The 22330-nt window shown below is 37.2% G+C and overlaps 1 protein-coding gene across 1 annotated transcript; it reads left to right on the top strand.

Moving 5' to 3' along the window:
• The first annotated feature begins 8 nt into the window (after positions 1–8).
• Positions 9–14168, top strand: LOC139719626 (cation-dependent mannose-6-phosphate receptor-like). Its single transcript, XM_071631034.1, has 6 exons — positions 9–178; positions 3185–3354; positions 5731–5840; positions 10943–11085; positions 12569–12695; positions 14014–14168. The coding sequence occupies exons 1-6, from the start codon at positions 51–53 to the stop codon at positions 14137–14139; spliced, it is 804 nt and encodes a 267-aa protein (XP_071487135.1). The 5' UTR covers positions 9–50; the 3' UTR covers positions 14140–14168.
• The last annotated feature ends 8162 nt before the right edge of the window (positions 14169–22330 follow it).

The raw sequence follows: 22330 nt of genomic DNA on the forward strand, positions 1-22330 counted from the left end.
CTCATCTCATCATCTTCGGCAAGTGTGTACCGTGTAACGAACAACTCAAGATGTTACATCTCATCACCACGGCTTTGTTCCTGTTTGCTTCCCTTCATTCTGTCCTGTCTGACTGTACAGTGACCAGTCCATCAGAAACGCAATATCTTTCCCTCCTCGAACCTCTGAAAGGACAAACGTAAGTGAAACACCAGCGCTCGCGCTCCAGGGTCGACGGGTCGTATGTGCAGTCCCATACGTTTGGTTATGTGTGACCATTCGAACTTCACACTTGACACTAGAGCCAGCAGCATGCATGCAGTACCACTATAGATCTAGTCCATGCCAGTATGGCATTAGTAAAGTGTCTAGCACACGTGTACACGTAAATTTTACGCGTCGTCGGCCCTACCACACACTACAATGGTAGCAATGTTTACAATACAATGTACATGTAAACACTTGAATGGATGATGAATATTATTAAAATATTGGCCAGTACCAGTTACCAGCCTAGTGTACTGTCACACTGTGTAGTCTTGTGACACTGTCACTGACACTCAGTTCTACTTCTGTGTTTTGTGGATGTGACACTTTGTGTGTGTGTTTGTTTGCGTGTGTGTGTGTGTGTGTGTAAATATTTGTGAGTTTATGGTCTTCATTTTACATGACTTATGAAGTCAACCCTAGTCCCTAGTTATTAATTCCATCTGCATGCCATCCACCATTTATCGCTAATCATTCAATGATACTAATCATAACTTTAGCCATAAATTTAATAGCCTTGTTGGGTTTACAAGTCTGAATAAATCAAAGTTTAATTAATATTTACTTTATTTACTTGAGTGACATTGCATGGCATATCTGCTGTCGGTGATCTCTGCGACTGATCTGATTGATCATAAACTTAGGTTTACATGATCTCATTGTTACTTTAAAGACGTAGACATCATCAACTGTTGCCCATTGTGCCACTGCACTGAGTCCCAACTTTGTATGGAGCCCCACTTACAGCATTAAATGCTTCATGAGAAGGGACCCTTGAACCATTCAAATGCTTCACTCCTTGGATTTTTGTATCTATCATGTACAAGTGTACTGTTGTACATAGTGTGATGTGATTCATGTTATCTTTGAAATGATGTTTGGTTTGTTGTTAAATAAAATTGAAGTTGAAGCAGAGCAATTATGAGTACGTAATACTTGATACTTGATACTTGATACAGCATTTTGTTACAACCAAAATCACTCTGAGAATGATCGCACAAAAGAAACAATCAACTAATGTTCAGGCGGTTTATTAACAGTGATATTGTGGGTACAGACTGGTAATTGGTTTCACATCAGTACAATAATGATCAATAGAAACAATTAAAAATCGGTAATGGAATCACTTACATGCATCCAAATCTTAAATCGCAAAGTCCCTACAGTTCCCTGGTAGTGTCCAGATACGATGTTCGATGCACAAATGAATGATCCGCGATGCACCGATGAATGATTCCTTCGACGTAAATCCAGAGGCACAGGTTACAATAGTCCGCGTTATAAATCCGGGGTAAAATCCGGGGGGTCCACGGCGAAACGTGCAGAATCCAAACGTTATGACAACCACGTCCAGTCGATGCGTTGAATGATGATTGACTTTATGTTGTCCAGCTAGGAATCCAGCCCGTCACAGCTTTGCCGTAGCAATGTCCATTGACACAAAAATGGAGTCTATCTCCAATGAGGGCACATTAATTCTCTGCAGGCAAAATGTCTCCCAGGCCTTATCTCCACAAACATAACGGGTCAGCAGGTAACACAGGACTGACTATAACAAGTCGCTTCAGAGCCAGAAGTGATGTAACTCTCAGAGCAGTGGTGTTAGGTACTCTGCCTACTGCAGAATTTCTCTGGCTTATATACTATCCATTCACCCCCTTCTAGCACATTCTGTAACTCTCTCCAACCTGGGGCCACACATATGAACATTCTAGCTAGTCCAAGTTCCAGGAATCCTGGATGATTCACTGCCTATCTATGTACAAAACATCATTGCCAAGAATAACTACCAATCACATTGGGCTACAGGGACAGTGCCTCACTCAGCCAAACATGTAAGCACTTCCCAGAACATTCTGGAATGGGTGAAATCATTCTAGATTGAGTGAGCTATAATTTATTTCCTGTTACATGCATGTACTGTATAGCTACATTGTATACCACCTAGAAAATTCTCCACTGATCTGGTCAGCCTGTATGTACTACATAACCACATAGAATGTTCTCCATTAATCTGGTCCACCTGTATACATACACATTAAAACAACCATGCATGCAGTACATCATACATGTACATAACTACTAGTGTGTACATTTGTGACAATGTAGTATGATACAAGTTTTGTAAGTACTGTAATCCCTCTTGCAGCTCCAAGATCGCAAGAAGCTATACTGGGATGAACTACACTTTGTGTGTGTCATTGCCTTGGGAGGTGCCACAGTGATGATCTGTGATCTCTATGATCTCTTCTGGTATGTACACCAGAAGGTGGACTGTACTTCACAAGAAGAAAAGGAAGAAGAAGAAGGCCACAGAAATTCATGTCAATTAGATATTAGAGTGCAATTTCAGTGTTGATTCCTGGAATTGTGTTATTAATAATGAGGTAGACAGCAGGCAGAGCTCAGTGGAATATATTTTGTTGTACAACATACATACGTACATTCCACATCAGTCATCATCAGAAGAGGAGGAAAAAAACATTAAAAGTGTGTGATTTTTACTGATGACACTAGGAGGCCCAAAGCACAGCAAAATCAATTGACATTTCCCTATTTACAGACACTAAGATTTATAGTAATGGATAGAATCTGTTATGCCTCCCCCCCCCCCCCCACTTATCTTACCATACCACTTTATATTACCCTATCCTTGTTTATGCATGGTTGCATGCACTCACAGACATTTGGCAGTTGGTGGGGTATGGGGGGGGGGGGGGGGGGGGGGGGGAGGTGACTACATATGGAAGTCTCGCCCGAAAACATAATTAAAATATACCTGATGATTTCTTCGCATATGTTCCTTGTTAATGTAACAAATGCAGTGTAACTAGAAATATACAATTTTTCTCTATTTGACAATGACCCTAACAAAAAAATGAAAATATGTCTTTCATCTGTTTTTGCATATATATGAACTCTTCATATTTTTTTTCAGCAAAAGTGTAACAGATGTTAGCGAGAACTACACATACTACATCAGCTTCTGCCAGCCAGTGAAGAAGGGAGAGGCTGTAGATGCCGGAGTGGAACAGTTTGATCTTCACAATCCCGACAGACACATCAATGTCATCGGTCGTATCACAGCTACAAACATTATGGCCGGAAGTGAGTATACTAAGAGCTATACTCATTTTTCTCTCAGTTGCCAGTGGTTTTGTTTGTTGGTTTGTTTGTCTACTGGCAGACATGCCAGACACTGGTGATGGACCATCGTCAAAAGTGTCACGAGTCATCGTCTTATTACGATGAAGAATGCGTTGAATGCTGATTAAGTTAGCATGCGATCTTAGACACATTTTCTGAGAAGCATCCCTGTTCAGAAGCTCACACTCTGGCTCATGATGATTTGAACATACAGTTCAACCTCGATTATCCGGCCATGTCGGGACCGGTGCAAATCCAGATTGATAAGCGTATTGGCCGGATATGGGAGACACAATGTTAATGTATAGCTGCCGTGCAAGCTGCCGTCCCAGTGCACTGGCAGCTAGGCAGGTAGCGTACCCCGCAACGGTGGTGTAATGGCCTCGACTACGTTGTGATTTACCGACAAGTTTTCCATCCATGTTCTTATGGTGAATTTATAGATCATGACTGCTTACTTTTACGAAGATAATGTGGTGTGAATTTATGTTAGTTCTGTGGGGAATATTGTAGGTAAATTGTGTCAGTTGTTTAGAAATTTTAATTGAGTTTAAAGTCACTGTTTTTTCTCAACTTTTAGATGGAAAAAAAAAAGTCCTTCACTGCGTGAACGCGTCCGGATAATAGAGATTTCCGGATAAAAGGAGGCCGGATAATCGAGGTCGAACTGTACTAATTGGATGGACAAGAGTGTTGGGTGATGTTAAGGGCAGTAGTCAGCCTAGAGATAATGCAATATGTGAAGGACCACAAAGCTCCCTTTTTTTCCATGTTTTCAATTTCTTAAATATCGGCAAACTGAAATGATGAAAAATATGAATCGGTTCAGATATCAAATATCAGGAAAATGTAGGACTTTTGTGTGCATTTTGCTTGTTTACTTTAGAGGCACTTGCATCCCCAAATGGAGAAAAGTGACTGAATTCTATGCTGGTGGCTTACTGCTGTTATTGCCTCCGACCCAAGCGACCTGGGTTTGATACCCGAGTCTGGACTGAGCAATGTTGTGTGTAATCACAACACTCTGTCCCTCGGATAGGACATAAAATAGAGGTCCCGTGTGTGAGAGATTCACAACTCATGCACATAAAAGATCCCGCTTCATTTATTCATTGCAAAGACTCACATGAACACACCACTGAGTGTACCAGGGAAACTTGCAATGTTACAATAAAATGAATGCAACTGCGGTTTACTCATGCATAAAAGTTTGGTTTAATTAACCATAAAATTCACTCAGCAAACCCAAACTGATCGCAATTGATCATAAATTTATCATGTCAACTTCAATTTTGTAAGCTCCAACAGACTCACCTGTTGCAAATTTAAAAAGATAATTCCTGCACAGCCTAATTTTCATACCCTTTACAAAAGTATGCAGTGCTCATTCAAGCATGAATTATTTTTAGACTTTTTGGTGTCATATGAAAGTTGAGTCCATAAGCTATCCATACATATAAACCTTTTCCCCCAGAATCATATATTCGGCAGCCATTTCAAAAGTGTATAGTTTTTTGTAGACACCCTGTAGTGAAGCACTCTGAGAGCACAGACCTCCACCAAGCAGCTAATTTCCACCACTGATCTTGTTCTCCAAATGAGATCACTGATTTCCACCCATTGTATGCATGCTGAAAATCGCCCGACTTCCCAATGATATAGAAGCCTTTTATTATGTCATCAATTTCCAGCTGCGTGGCACCTCACCGGCCCAGCAGACTCTAGAACTAAGAGTACGCACTTTAGTGAGTGTAGGCAAACCTCAAATGTGCGTAGCTTGAACTCCAAAGTTCATTGACACTACCTGCCAAATCATCAAAAATCCTTAATAAAATCCATAGAAATTCCCTGATCACCACCAAAATTTAAGAATCTGTTCCTTGTGTCATTATCAACCTTTCTTGCAAGTTTCTTCCAACTCCATGAGTTATTTTGCACACGGACAAACAAACAAACAAACAAACCAACAAACTGAGGCCGATGAAAACGCTTCTCCCATGGCAGAGGTAACAATCAGATACTGTAAATGTGGATATTTTCGTGAGACTAATTTTTCGCGCTTGGCCGTGTCAGAAGACTTTCACGTGTTTTTAATTCCGCGGAATCAAGACATCAAGTACTGGAACATATGGCATGCAAGTATATTCGCGTGCTTTTATTTTCACGCTAGCTTCTCGTTGCGCGAAATGTGCGAAAATTTCAACACCGCGAAAATTTCCACTTTTACAGTAGGCTAGTCACCCTGTTCAACCAAGCACGGATGCCAATCTATATTTTAAACCCAGTCTTGTGATGGTAAATATCATCTCATATGTTTTTTTGTTTTGTTTTTTTCAGCTAACTGGCTGCTCCTTGAATACCGTGATGGAGAACCATATCACAGCCACTGTGGCCAGGAAGCCAGAAGAGCTACCATCTTTATCATGTGTGACCCAAACAATTTCTTGGTAAGTTAGCTGAGAAGGTAGTGTTTGAAGAGAAATTCTGCTCCCTTTTTGTGAATGCTATTATAAGACATAGAGTGAAATGAGAAAAAAACAACAACACAACAACAACCACAACAGGATTAAGACAATTTTACAACGGTCACACCAAAATAAGTAAGTTACTGACTTTAATAGTTTTTCATGTTTTCTAGATGAGATGAAGATGCTGTTCCCTCACAACTGTTGGTTTTTTTTTGTGATCCAAGAGTTTATGCAGATGGGCAATTCCGCAGTTAGGTGGACATGACACGGATAAAAGAAATGTGCCTCTTTATCTTACTCTTAATTTAGGTATCAACTAATGCCATGGATGTTCACCAATCATTAAGGTCTTTCAAGTTCAGTAGATTTTATTTTTCAAATTTATTGATTTTGCGAGATCTGAAACCATCATTTAAAATGTACATGTGGGACTGGGGATGCTGAAATTCACTTCAATGCAAATTACAGTGGGTTGCTTTGGACATTTTTCCTCAAAGTTTTGCTAAAGGGTAGAAGATGAATACATTTAAGTACTCCAGAAGTCATGGTACATTTTGTCAATTACAAAAGGATGAAATGACCTGCGGAATTACTCCGGACAAATGTAACGTTACTAACCGTAACGTTACTAACCATGCTTTTGGCGGTGTAGCTGATAAATTATCGGTCAAATTGCTGGAAATATTTGCGTGAACATTTGTCATGATGCATTAATTGAAATTAATGCAACACTTTGTTTGAAGTAACTTTAATTTTTGCACACTTTTTGTTACAAGACATTGATTTTTTTGTCATGTCCTTTTTTCGTAACGTTACTAACCAGCCCTTTTAGTTGCCATAGCAATTCTAATAGTTATTGGACAGTATTCATTCTTTTCTATATCATAAACCTGGGAAGGACAAACATGTTTTTAACATGATTTTGACTTTAAATGAATAAATGGTGATTTAGCAGTAAAAATACGTATCTAAATTTGTTTAAATGTAACGTTACTAACCGCGGAATTGCCCAGATACTCTTTCTTATTCTTGGTTACCAAGCAACAATAACAGCCACTTTGAAGAGTTGCTCCTGCTAGATTACTGGTATCAGAACTGAGAGATGATTTGATATGAAACATACAATTTACTCTTTCAGATGTATTTTACAAAGAGAGTGTTTGAAGTGAAAATTGGATGCAAACCCCAGAGATTATTGTATGGTCTACATTTTCCTAATTTGGTTGTCCACACACATGAGACTTTAAATCCATCAATATCTTCAATGATTTCTTTTGGTCTGATTGTGTATGTTGATTGACTCTTAATACTAAAATGAACTTGATTATACATAGTTGCTGACTTCCTATTTAACCCTTTATGTTCACATAACAGGTAGTCAGAACATGAACTTTAAAAAAAAAATTATAATGACAATAATGATAATAATAATAAATCATTTAATGTGTGCAGAAACTTTGTATGTCTATATATTAGTTTACTGCACTACAAGTGTTCCTTAATGCTATTTTGCTGCACTGTACGAACTAATTTGAATAGATTTATATCTAATAGATATTAGATGCATAAAGCATATCAATCCACCAAATTCATGTCACTTTCTTTTGAATGACTTACTTTAATAGCAGTCTGTTATTTTCACATACAGTTATTTTTGCAAATTATGAGGTCACAGACAATTGCATGAGATGTTGTTTTTGTGTTTTGACATCTGGGTTATTTTAAGTGCACTAATGCCTGCCCATTCGGGATATTTCAGAAAGTTGTTGAATTCATGACCCAATGGTGATTCACAAAATTTGTGAAAATTAAACCCTTGCAAAAATAAAAACTTATACAGTACCCTCAAGGGATTAGGGGATTGCGTCATTATAGCTCACTCTTTCTAGACATCTGTGCTGGTCGACAGCGAAAACAATTTAGCGGATGTTTCTATTTGTGAATAAAGCGCAGTAGAAGCTAAAGGAAGCACAGTAGTAAAGAAATTGAAATCACTGTATCAGACACTAATTATAAAATTGGTCTCAGAAAATCTGAGTTCTGACTGACTGATTGCTGGACATAAAATTATATTTCTTTACTATCTAGGTGTCCAACATTCACTTACATTAAACCAGTGAGCTCTTTGTCAGTAAAGATGTTCTGGTAAAAGGTGATATGACCATGAACTCCGAGTTGTTTTGGTAAGATTTTGCACTAAATGCATTTGTATGTCAGTGTCAGTGGACATGATGAAAATAGATAAGCAACATTCACTTCCATTAAATCATTGAGCTATTTGTCAGTAAAGATGTTCTGGTAAAAACTGATATGACCAGTAATAAAAAAAAAATAATAAAAGCATACAGTCATGTGTCTATACACTCACTTCATTAACTATAATGTGTAGGCATGTTATGTGAGTCAATGGAATATGATGCCCTCATTAACTCACCTGTACCTCATGGATCAACCCTCTCCAAAAATATTCAAGTCGATCAATATTCCTTGATCTATTTTAGCCTATCTATATCATATATGGAATACTGTACCATAGAAATATCAATTGTCTCAAATTGTATGACATGGGGAAAAGTCTCATGGTGCTTTCTTTGTCTGCTGTACTTGAAGCACACAGAAATAAATAAATCACTTTCACTTTCAAGCCTGAGCTTCCTATTCAACTGTGTCAGTGCTCACAAGTGCACGTTGTGTGTTCAATCTGTGCTTTTTCACTTTCCTTAAAAAATTTCAATATATTTTAAAGTCCTGCTTCCTTTTGTCATTGATGTACACTGTAGATGTTTTCTTTACATACATTGTAGTTGTGCAAAATGTCCCAAATCAGGAAATTTCTTCTTATTACTCTCTCTTTGCCTATACATATCGTGTTTGTGCAGTGTGTGTGTGTGTGTGTGTGTGTGCATATGGATAGAAGAGTTTACAAGTGTATCGGCACAGAGATATATGGAAGTAAGTGCGTTTCATTGCATGATGAATGTACCGTGTCACCCCTGTATCATTTCACTCTACAATTTATTGTTACACCGTACATGAGGAATGTTCACATGCATTTCAATTTCGTGAATTTTGCAAGAGCCAAGATTCGCGGCATTAAAATGCACTTGAGAGTTCTTGTCTACAGTGTATGCATTGAATGCCAGTGGAAATTTTGCAGCTGAAAAGGCAGTCGGCTCCAATTCGCAAAAAAATTCATGCCACGATATTTGACCCGCTGCAACAAAAGGATCCAAAAGTCGGGGGAGGACAATTTTCTGAAAATGACATGACATAATTCCCTTACTCTTCCACTTTAATGTCATACAAATTGTACATAACAATCTACATGGCTCGTTAAAGTACTCAGTTGCGGAGATATGGCTGATTTTATTAGCACATGTCGGATGATTTAAGAAATCAGCGTTTCGAGAAAACCGCCTTCAAAGTTTTCCTTCCAAGGCTATCTTAGGGGAAGCAAGACAGTTTTCACCGTTTGACAATAGAAGGTACGCTCCTAGCAACCTCCATGATGTTCATTCGAGCTTAGCGCCAGCGGTCTACGCACGACCAATCAGTAACCAGAATGCCACGCACTGACCAATGAGATCACTCCCTCGTTGCTAGGGGCGGAGTCTAGCTGCGGCGCTAAATCCAAATCTTTGGACACGTTCCCGTTCCGTTGAAAGTCTGAAAATCATGGCCCAGAAAAATGCTATTTTCTTGCCTTTCCTTTGATCATTTAGCTTCGAAATTTCGGCAGATGATAGAAGATACATTTAGACTACAAAATTATGTCAAAAACAGAAATCCTAATGTTTTGACGGATTGTGATGATCTGACTTCAAACTTGATTTTCTCGGCTCACCCGTCAGCGACTTTAGGATCCTTTTGTTGTAGCGGGTCACGATCTTGTTTGTAGTGTCCGCCTCAAGTATTAAATGCATTGTGTCCTCCATTGAGGAGTGTGACAGTACAGTAAACCGGTGCTGCAAGAAAGTTTTGGATGCAAAAGGGTTGTGTTGTGTTGAGTGGCAATTTTTCCAAGGAAATTCCAGACGACTTTTAAAGTTAGTCTGATAGGAAAGAGTAAAATTATTATAAGCACAACAGATGAAATTTGATCAAGATTGGATTCAAGTGCAAGGGAAGTCATGAAATTATGAAGTTTCGCTAATTTTCACCAAAAAAAACAGTACTTGAACAGTCAATATGAAAATGCAACAGATGAGAGAGTTAATGGTATTATTACCTTAGAACTTGCCAAAACGTTTGTATACAAAATCTTGAAATTTCCAATCTTTTTGTTCTAACACAATTATGCTTTAAAGGGACTGTACAGTACTGGTTGAGGTAGGGATTCATGTTTTGAACATTCCTAAGTGAGATAATGAAAAGCCTCTTATGAAATATGAAAGAGCATGTAATTTTAAGAAGGATTCAACATTTATTCGATGAAAATTGGTTTTCAAATGGCTGAGATATCCAGAAAATTGCTAATAATAAAAGGCGACATGCCACAACTTTATTAGGATATCTTTGTTTCACCTTGTTTTTGGATATCGCAGCCATTTCAAAATCGATATTCATCGAATAAACTTTTGATACCCCTTAGAACTGTATGCTCTTTGACATCTCATACAGTAGTTTCTGAATATCTCGCAAAATGTTAAAAGCTAAATCTTCACCTCGACCAGAACTATACACACCCTTTAATCTGTACAAGGTACGCTATATCACACTGATCAATATTTTTTAAGTTACTCAGCAAGATATAAAATGATATATGTTTTACACTTTACAGCAGACAAATTTGAAGTTTTGTCAGTTTTTTTTCTTTACACAATCATTACAAAATTGTGAGGTGATGACACCATCAACTCACTCATTTGCATATTCATATCAGCTGTTAGAATTTTACAAAAATAAGAAAAGCTTCACAGTTTCATAAAATCCCTAATTTTTTATGCAATCCTGATCCAATCATCACTGTTGTGCTAATAGAAATTTAAATCTTTCTTTTCAAACTAACCTTTAAAGTACACCAAATCTAGTGTGAATCAGGAAATAACTTTACTTTCATCCTGTCTTCTCTCTATATACAGGGGGAAGCAACATTGATAGAGGAAAACAATGAAAAAAACGAGGGGTGTGCTTATATCTTTGAAGTGGGCAGCTCTGTTGTGTGTTCAAATTCAACAACAGCGCCCTCGTCAGGAATGGGTGTTGGTGGCATCATCGTAATAACGTGAGTATGCTGGAATGTACCGTACATAATGGTGTATTAACACACCCATTTATTAACCTCACCCCCTTTTTTTCGGCCATGGGGAGAAAAAAAAAAGGATTTACAGCCTGCCGAATACTACCTTGCAATGGATGAAGATACTGCCGACATGTTGCTTGAATTGAGTAAGATGTTTGGGAGAGAAAATGTGTTGATATTCATGCCATAAAAACAGAAGGAAATATGCAGCAGAATGCATGACATATTTGAACATTCAACTATCCTAACCATCCACAGACAAGCTGAGAATGGTAGATTGTACACATTTCTAGATAACATACATTGTCTACACACGATTATGCAGACATGTAGTAGGTATTGGCTGTAACGGTGTGTAGAGACTGTCCCCTGCATTTTGACCCATTTCAGTGGGAGAAAAAGTGTGGTTAATACTCCGTTATTTATGGTAACTACTAGTTTTGGAAGGCGAGAAGATATCCATATATTTAAGTCCATGTGCAACAGTATTAGTCATTTTTTTTTTCTGGAGGCATGATCTTCTTTCTGTTCCCATGTCTGTACATCCATCCATCCCACATTCTTTTCATGATTCTAAAAGAAATGCCCAATGGATATTTTTATTACATTATGTTCATATTGACTTGTTACCCTAGTATCTGTCTTAGTTGTTCAGAATATTACAATTCATCACTTACTGTACATAGTATCAATATCAAACTCCCTAATATCCTTCGAGCAGTTCTTAATTTGGGGCATTTTACAAGGCCTCTTGATCCTATTTTCAGACAAAATGAGTTTCAGTTTCCAACTTGTATGGGAAATATTGTGGGCAAGCCCTGCATATTAACCCAGAATACTACCATGAGTGTCTCTAATTTTACTTTCAGAACATACTTATGGAAATATCCATGTGACTCTTACATATTACCTGTGATACACTGCCCTACAGTCACAGATGTCAATACTGAGAACAACGTGAAGTGGCTCTTACAGTATAACATGTACAAATGTATATATTGTTGAGGAATCCAGAGTTTGATTTTTTAAGTGCAATCCATCTCAATAACTCAGTGTAGAAATGTTTTGAAGTCTGTGACTATTCAGTTTCTTTTTGGCAGGCTGCATGTTACTATGTTTTTTTTTTATTTGTCCAATGATTTTATGTAGCCAATTCATTGCATGTTCGACTGAATGTACTATATATTCAAGGTGATTTTCATGAAATTGTCTTAATTTTGTCGCCAGCCACATCACCTATTTTGATGACTTCTTTTTATATGAAGTGGGGCAAGATGTACATCATTGGATAGCATAGAGCTTGAATATTTATGGGTACCAAATTAGGAATGGATGTTTGATGACTATCATTAATTGTGTGTGTGTGTGTGTGTGTTGACAGGACAATATGTAAATCAGTCTTCAATCCATTTGTTCATGCCAGTGGAATATAATCATTCTTTGCCTAATCTCTGCTTCTGCCCAGGGCGCTAAGTGTGGCAGGAGCCTACCTTATTCTGGGCCTGGCGTACAAAAGATTCGTTTTGGGCGCCAAGGGCAGGGAGCAGATACCCAACGTTCATTTCTGGATGAATTTTGGCAGCTTAACGGCGGTAAGCTTTACAGATTTATTTCAGACGTGAATGTTTTTCTCCAAAGCTACAGGATTCTTGTGTGTGTGTGTGTGTGTGTGTGTTATATAATTGCAATCATGTCACTGATTTGCTTAGTCCTACCAGTTGACATTTATGCCTGCTTCCTTTATGGCCAAACTATCCCCATGTGAAGATGTAGAATTCATTAATGAAGTAAAAGCCCAGAGACTCCAACCCCAAACACCTTCTGATCTGGAGATTCTCCCGCCTGAAACCCCTAGCAAACAGGAGACTCCAACTTGATATGTGCTATTTCAGGCTTATTTTTCAACATATGATAGTACTAAAAATCATATATTTTGGCTTGATAAAACTTCATTTCATATTAAAAAAAAAAGATGTTTTGGCGGGAGAAAGATCGTTTCAAGTGGGAGAAAATACATCTTAGGGCAGAGACACAGAGCCATAGGGAGAAATTACATCTCAAGCGGGAGAACAGGAGATTTTGCGAAAATTAGCTTTTGGCGGGAGATCTCCCGTCGAAAGCGGGAGAGTTGGAGTCTCTGGAAGCCCAGTGAGTGTCTTTTATTTGTGGACACATGTTATATAGTCCTTCAAAATTGCAAAAGAACTTGCATATCAGTGTAGAGGAAGTAGACTAGGTACTGTAAAGCAAGATATTTTCGCGGCATGAAATTTTTGCAAATTGTAGCCGACTGTCTTTTTGACAACAAGAAATGTTTTGTGAATCGCCACTGACATTCAGTATATATTTAGTGAAGGAGAACTTTTGTGTCCTTTATAAGTTTGCGAATCTTGCCTCTAATGAAATTTCCGAAATTAAAATGCATGCGAATATGTACGGTTTTACAGAATTTAGATTGACAAATAGAGGGCAACAAATGATAGGGATAGCTAAGTATTGGTCTTATATTCTTCGTATTATTCTCTGCCATTGATCTGTAATTTATCGTGTATTTGTGCCAACTGTGTTATAATAAAAGATTATTCACAATACACATATTTATAAAGCACTTACCACATTAAAATGTCTGTTAACACTGCTTGTACTGCAAAATTAGAAATGTTCACATGCATTTTAATTTTGCGAGAGCCAAGATTCAAATAGGTAAAGTGGCAGCAAATGTTATTCTCTACACTAAATGCATTGAATGCCAGCAGCAATTCGCAAAAAAAAAAAAATATCATGCCGTGGAAAGGCGTCGCCTCCTATTCACCAAAACTTCATAATAGTATCAACCTTTTCAGTTGTATATTGCAAACATACCCACACATTATTATGTACCTGTATATTATACATTTTCATTTTTCTCAGGATGGCTGTGACTTTTTATGTCGATGTCAAAAGAAGGAAGAGTCGAAGAGTTACAAGGGACTCGGCGATGACCAACTTGGCCTCGATGAGGAAGAGGAGCACGATGAGAATATCTTACCAATGTAGGCATCGACTACCTCCTCCTCCTCCTTCTCCTACCCCCCCCCCCCCCCCATCTTGTCAGTACTTTGAAGCAATAACTTGCACAATGTCTGTTTCCATTGTTGCTTTTAAAGATATGTTAGTCACAGATTCTCTCTAAGTTTGATTGTTATAGACAGAATAGTTTTACTGCTGCTAACCAGCAATGCTAGACATGCAAAGGTATGCATGCCATTTTGAGCATATTCATCTCAGCATATAAAGTGATTTTCTTTATCACTACTTGTCTGTCACTATTCATATCTGGTCAGTTTTCTTCTGTTTGTGTTTGTTACATACTTAAAAAGCTGCACCACTTTGGTGATCCCTCGCATTTATCCCCAAATTGAATTATCCTTCAGGTTTATTCCAGGGTTAAGTGTGTGCGTGTGTTCCACACACAACACACTTTACATGTATACACATTTGGAGCTTCTGACCATCCGAGCATTGAGAATTTAGGGTTTCTGGGACAAACACTGAACTAGGGCTTTCTATACCTCAGTCAGTAGAGCACCGGGCTAGCATCCATAGGTCTAGGGTTTGAATCCCAATGGAATCCCATCTTCTTTGCTCAATTTTTCCACTATCACTGCGACTGTTTTTGATACAGTAGGTATCACTCTGCACAGTTAATAGGGAACATATCAACTTTATAGCATGTAGCTTGTGAAGATGGATAATTATTGCTTGCTATGCTGGATATCCCTGTACATATGCTCTCTGTTTTCATATATATTTTTTTTTTCAAAGTTTGGTTTTCTTATTTGTTTTGTGTTCAATATAACCAAGATAATCAGAAGGGTCTAGTAATTCCCGGTAATGGAAGCAAAATTATTTAGGTTTCTGCTCTTGGGTGTGACATGTGGTATGTATAATATGCTTCCCTGTCCAGCAGTACATGCTTTAATATTTGGATGGAGAAAATTTCAAAATGATTGATAATATTAGCTTTTGTATTGGCAGAGAGAACTTCAAAGAAATTAAATTAGTACAGAAAATAACTTGGAATTGATTTTGCCTGCTTACTATGTTTATAGAGAACATTTCATGTTGATTGTTAGAACTAGTTATTTTTGTCCTGATAGACAAATCATCAGAGAAGCTATTTAGTACCTTTACTACTTGTATTTACTGTTTATTCTGATAGGAAGGATTTATAGATATCTAAGCTATTAGATTGTTATTATGATATGATTGTTTCACATGGATAGTGCTGAGCTGTAGAGAAAACAGTTTTACAATCATTACTCCCTGTGCTGTCAATAGCAGATAAATGACAATATTAATGTTATTCGTTCAGTTCTGTTTGTGAGCATTTTGTTCTGTCTGTTCGTGTGTTTGTGTATCAGTGTTGCATGTGCAATCCAATGATTGAATGGTGCATTCATGAATTTAGAAACTTAATATGAGAAACAGGTACACTCAAATTTATAATTAGGCTGCATAGCATTCTTTTGCAGGTGGGATAACTAGTGGATGGTGAGGTTTCAGCAGAACAGCAGATGTGATGTGATTGAAAGTTTGTTCATAAATTGTTTGAAGAATCCACCAAGGAAGATACTGTGAAAATATCCCCTCACTCAAAAATCATCGAGGACAACCCAATTTTGCTTTTACACATATCTCCTGCATACACCGTATTAGTCTTCAATGGGTTAATATATTTTCTGAATAAAACACCATTTTCCACCTGTCATACAGGCAGTATTTATCATCAGGGAGACTCCATATCTTAGGTTGTCAAATTTCACTGACGGAACTGTATAATGACATTCAAATTTCTGAGAAAGTGCTCCCAGGGAACAAGACTTGTATTTTATGCTGGTGCTATTGAGAGATCTACAAATATCGCCATGAAAATAAATTAATGTGTTTTAGTACTCAATTTTGATCTTAACATTTCTGTCTGTAGGAAATATTGACTGTGGTAAATTTAGATTCCCACAGATAATTTTCACTTTTTCAAAGCATTTATATGGTCAACCTAAGGTTGTTTTTTTAAAGCTTCATATTTAAACAGTAGTAGAGACTTGCGTATCCTACAGCTCCGAATAATTTATCTGGAAACTTTAATAAACTGTGCCTTAAAGTTGAAATTCCACAAACATTGTTTATAGAGCTGATAATTATGCTCAGATTCTGCACAGTATTACATTTTCTGAGAGAGATATATACCCAAATATCAACAAAATGCTCTGTATACCCTAACCTTATGTGAATATTTTGAACTACAATACAATCTTCTGGCAAATTTGTCATTTTTCTAGTAAATCTACTGCTCGTCCCCAATTTCTTGATCTATATTTGTATATATATATTTTTTTTTTCTGATTTAACATAGAATAGGATTGGAGCTAAATGTGCTCTTCTAATTGTACTATGTATGTAAGCCATGAGTTATAACTAAGCTATTATTCAGAAAATTATTTTCTGTCCCTTGCAAAAGTAAATACTGACTCATATTCTTATTCAAAAAGGAAGAGACTGTCTTTTCCATAATGTAGAACTAAAGATACACTTGAATTGAGTGTAGTTTAGTCATTGTTTATTCATACCAGAAAACGTTGCACATCACACTCATCTACATACAAAAGGGCAATTCACTTTGTATAGAGATTATCACACACAAACCCACACACACACACACACACACACACACACACACACACACACACACACACACTCTCTCTCTCTCTCTCTCTCTCTCTCTCTCTCTCTCTCTCATATGGTGCAGATGCATTGTGATACCAAATTTTCTTGTGTCATTTCAATAAAAATGTACAGCAATGTTTTGATCTGAGAAACAAGTTAACTATTTAATTTATTCAAATCTTATTCATATCAGTTTAGAAAAGGTCTGGCCTGACAATTAGAAAGCCTATTGGAGTTGCCTAACATAGCAACAGGTAGACTGAATTCTTACAATTGCCGCTTTTGATAAGGACAAGTTAGTTGAAAAATCTCATTGCATACTCCTCTAAGTTAAACATGTACGTGAAAATATTTGTAATGTAGCATTTTGAATTTTGCGCAATGAAATAAGATGCATCTGGGATATTGCATTGAGAATATGATTATGCAATACTAGTGTTCTGATTATTAAATGAAAGCCTGAAGGTTTCATCCAATCCTGCACTGAATGCAAGCTAGTAGTCTGCCGTTGCCAATTTGAAGCCACTTCTGTTGTGTTTCAGGTATTGAAATCTTGATGTCCAGATGCGGCAAATGGACATCACAAGCGTGAGGTGCACAACGGCAGGTGATGTGATTGTGAAATTGTGCGAAATAGTGCTGCTGTGAGATTTCACCCTCCAACCTCACTCTGTGTACTCGATGCATTTCTATGGGAGACAAGTTTTTACCGTAATACATCAAATATACTGGAAAATTATCTGCTCGCATTTTCAAGGGGTAAAAATTCAGTTTTAGAATATTATCAGTTGAAAGCTCATGCTAGAATTCCTGTTTTAGTATGATGAGGAATTGACAATATCCGAAAAATGATAAAACTCTCCAAAATGTGCCAGAATTTCTCTCTGGACTCTGACGGTCAACAATAAGACGTGTCTTGATTACCAGCTTACATAGAGTGTCTGTAATAGGATGCTGTGAAGGCACTGATCTAGTGGTCAGCATGCCCCAGAGCAGGTGACCTGCACCTTGTGGTCAGTTACCTTTTTTTTTTTTTGCTACTGGTCGGGAAATCTTGGAAAACCGTCTCAGCAGACCACGTATGGGGTCTGAGGTAGAATCTTGCTGACCCTCTCACAGAATGACCATTCCTGACAATTTGGAATATGTCTTGAAAAAACGTTTTACTCATGAAGTAGACCTGTGTATTTAAAAACAAAACAAAACATAATGCCTTGGATGTATATATATTCTAAAGAAAAAGATAGGATAAGACATTAAATGCCTTTTTGCTATTGAAAGGTAGGATAATTTGAGCTGATTTAAGAACACACGCTTCAAATATTCAATGCATTTTAATGCAACTCAGAGATTTTGCTATTGAGGTCAGCGATGTTAACTTTCGTAAAGTGCTGTACTCAATGTGTAATTCATTTGATGGTGTGTTGATAAAGAATTTTGTATGCAAATAAATTACGACTATACCTCAATTTGCAATGGAGGGTTGTGTCTTGTAGCCATGCTGTGCAAAGCTAATCCAATAAGCCAGTTCGTAATTAGCTCATGTGCACATTAGTTCAAGTTGGTTACTCACTTACTTGTTTTCAAAGCGACAATGCATAAGCTTGCCTGATTTAACGATTTATAGCATTCATGTTCAACCAAACGATGAACTTGTGTAAACTAAGCTACCAGAGTAATACAGCCATTCACACTTTTGGAAGCATTCATGTCATTGTTTTGCATAGAATGCATCAACAAACTTTTTCTATTAATTTTGCCAAATACCACAGGCTGTAATAAACACTACATTGCAGTCAGGTGGATGTGCTACACCTCGAGCAAATACCATCTATAAGGATTGCATCACAGATGCTTATCTCAGTGAATTTAGAAATCAACATGCCTGTTCATGCAAATGACCTTTTTCCGCTCATGGACATGCAAAACAATGAACTGGCATACTATTAAAAAGTGCTTGTGATGCATTGTTTTAATTGCATGTACTGTAAAGTGATCTTGCAGAAATGTTGAGCAAAACTTGCCCTTTTCTGTAGTGCATTAATGTGGCTCACATGACCTAGTCTTTTTTTTTTTTTTTTAATGGGAGGGGGGTCAAGCTTTGTGAATCCCCATCATTTCAGTTGGGGCTACAGAACATTGTGAATGCAATATTAGTGGCTGTATAGTGATGTCTGTTCACATAAACTGGATATAGCATATATACAACTCATATAACTCATATACATTGTACAACTCGTGTACAACTTGGTTGGGAGGAATCTCAAATTTTGACTGTGTTTGGGAATTGGGGAGTTGTTTTTCATTGTGAGCAAAATCTATTCTTTCTCTTCTAGTCAAATGCCGTATTTAGTATCTGTATGAGCAAAAAACAAACAAACACAAACCGAGTCCATACTGAGCACTGTGAGTGAATTTCAGATTCATGATTATCTTATGTAGGGAATTTTCATGGACATGTAGCTTACAGGCAAGGCATGGAATTTGTTTGCTACAAAGTTTTGTCAGAAAACATTTTGTCTTTTGCAGAAGACAAACTTCAGGTAGTCAAGTTAAATTGTGTCATTCCTCTGAAAAAGAGTCAAGGTTCTTGTTGTCACATCTTGTTGTGATTGTTTTTGTTGAAGGCAGTCCGCGTTGGCATGGGATGAAGGGAAGTTAATGAAATAAGACAATCTTTTAAATGCTCTGTTAGTCCCACCTACCAGCTCAAATTAGAATCTTTGGTCTGTTCCGATATATTACACACAAGTATTGTGTTAATCAGTGCATGTTGTGTTTTCAATAATCCATATGATGCTGCCCTACATTTTGATGTCTTTTATTCGTTATGCTTTTCTGCACTTGCGTTCTGATAGATATATAAATGTTGCATTCGTCTATGCTTGTGTTGCATCGTGGGCATGATAGGCAGAAATATCATGAGCATGAAATGTGAAGTGCTTCCATGTTGGTGTGTGCTTTGATATCACTTGACTGGAGGCTAGGATGAATGAAACCTGCTATAATGTCATGTGCCTGGATTGGAGACTACTGATTTGTGGCGCTAGATTTTAATAACATGGCATGTAAATGCTGACTTTCTTACAGGCCTATTCTTTCTTTTGCAAGTCAAAATCCAGTTGTGTGAGCATGCATAATTCATGTTTATTCATTCCCTGTTTGTGTTTGTTTTATGTTATTGTGCAAATGAAAAGTTTTCTGCTCGACACTTTTCAAGAAACACCTGAATTTTATTCCTTATGTTTAAATGCTAATGAGAGAGGGAATGCAGTACCAGCTGCTGAAATGCGAAAAGATGTTGCTTATAAAGCATGACATAAAACTTTGCAGAAATTTGTCCATTACTTGCATATAAGAACAAAAAAAACGATATGTATTTTCCTGGGTAATTATGGTATGCCAATATGATTATGTTTGTTGTTTGTTTTGTTTTGTATATAGCTTGTGGCAATGCTTAGATCATTTGATTTATGCCTCTCACCGCAATAATAACAAGAAGAAAAATTTGTCACATTGTGTCAGCTTTCAGCGTTACTCATTTTTGGTGGATCACAAGTAGATACTGGTTATTTAACATAAAACTTGGGCACACCAAAATGTATTCCTGTACACACAGGAAAGCTAGAAATAGAATGGGTCATATAGCATTCTTTGATTTTGTCAATTATTTGCTTTCTGTGTATACAATGTATCTACATATGGAATGTCATAATCGTCACAATTTGTGCAGTTATTTATTTGATATGCTGCGGGTAGTGTTTCTTTATCAAAACAGGAACTCTATGAAGATATTATTTTAAAAGAGTGTTTTTTTTTGGGGGGGGGGGGGATTGTCTATCATCTTTATTAGTTAGAGTGAAAATGTTTCTTATTTTAAACTCATTTCTTTTTTTTGTGAATTCTTGTGCTAAATACATGTACTCAAGGCAAGTGGTGGTTAATTCATGCCACTTTCTATTTTCATTTGGGTAGCGTTTGCTATAAAACTAGAAATTCTTGTCAATTTCGTGAGGAGCTAAGATATGTGAAATTTAATCACATGCAAAAGTTCTTGTCTACACTGTTTGCTTTGAATGCCAGTGAAAATTCACAAAAATATCATGCCCTGAAAAAGACCCTCGGCTCCAATTTGCGAAAATTTCATGCCATGAATATTTCTTGTTTTACAGTAGCTTTAAATGTCTTTCAAACTATCAGTAGTTGTCTTATTCTGTGCAATTTGCCAATCAGAATATTCTTGATAATACAGGGGGTGTTTCATGAAGCTGTTCGCAAAGTTACGAACAACTTACGAGCGACTGGTGATTGGTTCTTGTGCTAAATTATGGAAATTCTGATAAGTATAGCACATCAGAACTGATCACCAGTCGCTCGTAAGTTGTTCGTAACTTTACAAACAGCTTTATGAAACAGGGCCCTGGTATAACTGGTTTGATTTTATTTTATTGCACACCGTAAATCATATTGAGTCTCATTGAGCTAGTATGATTTGTGTTATGTATAATGTGCCATCTTTAATAGTTACCCTGAAATCACTTTCTCCATCTACTCTTCACATGATAGAATCTAATGGATGTCATATGTGGAGACCTCATCCAGTTTTAGAACAAAATACCAAGGATATATCAATGTAGACTGACCTTGTTCTTAAAAAAAAAAAAATCAATTTTTTTCCCCAGTTACTAGATGTCATTTGACTGCACAGAAAAGGTGGGGCATACTGTATACGCCAAATGTTTTGCGAGGTTTTTATTTTCGCGAATTTTGCGAGTCAGGTGCTATTCGCAAAATTAAAGACACACGAAAATATTGACTCTGATGCCGATGTGAATGTGACGTACGCGTGTACACTTCTCTGTTCGGTACAGACTCCACGATCGCGAATTTAACCACTCGCGAAATCGTCGGGAATTCCTGATTCGCGAAAATTTAGACTCGTGAAATATATGGCGTATACAGTAATTGATTGCCTTGTCTGTGATTACCTGTGAGGCAAGTCAATATGAAATTCTGCAGTGTGCATAGAAGCATAACTCTGCCACTCTGATAATTGTATAATATATACAAGTATCATGAAATTCACTTTCCATCGGAGCTCCAAGGTCGGAAGCAAGAACTATGGCCCAGGTGAATTCCCAGGCTTGCTACATACAGAAACCGCAACCAATTAGCGGTTTATGCTAATGACAAAGCCCAACAAATTTTCAAGTTTGTGTGTTACCTGTTTGAAATGGCCAACATAAAGTTATCAAAACCAGCCGTCAGTCTACAGTGAGACATGTCTTTTGAACACTATTCAAAGTAACACTACCTCTGCTATTAGATACATAGTTTCCAGTTCAAAGTGCCTGATCTTCTGTCAATCAAAATATTGACTCAAAGAATTAGATATGGCCTGACTTTATGGAAATATGTCATTCATACCAATACGTACATCAAAATTTTATTTTGGAGTGAGAATCTATATGCAGAGAGATAGATTTGACAAATGTGTTAGCCCCCATCCAGATTAGAGAGT

This window comes from Diadema antillarum, unplaced genomic scaffold (assembly GCF_040938485.1).
Source record: "Diadema antillarum isolate AM-2024a unplaced genomic scaffold, OU_Dant_1.0 scf00000112, whole genome shotgun sequence".
NCBI classification, from domain to species: domain Eukaryota; kingdom Metazoa; phylum Echinodermata; class Echinoidea; order Diadematoida; family Diadematidae; genus Diadema; species Diadema antillarum.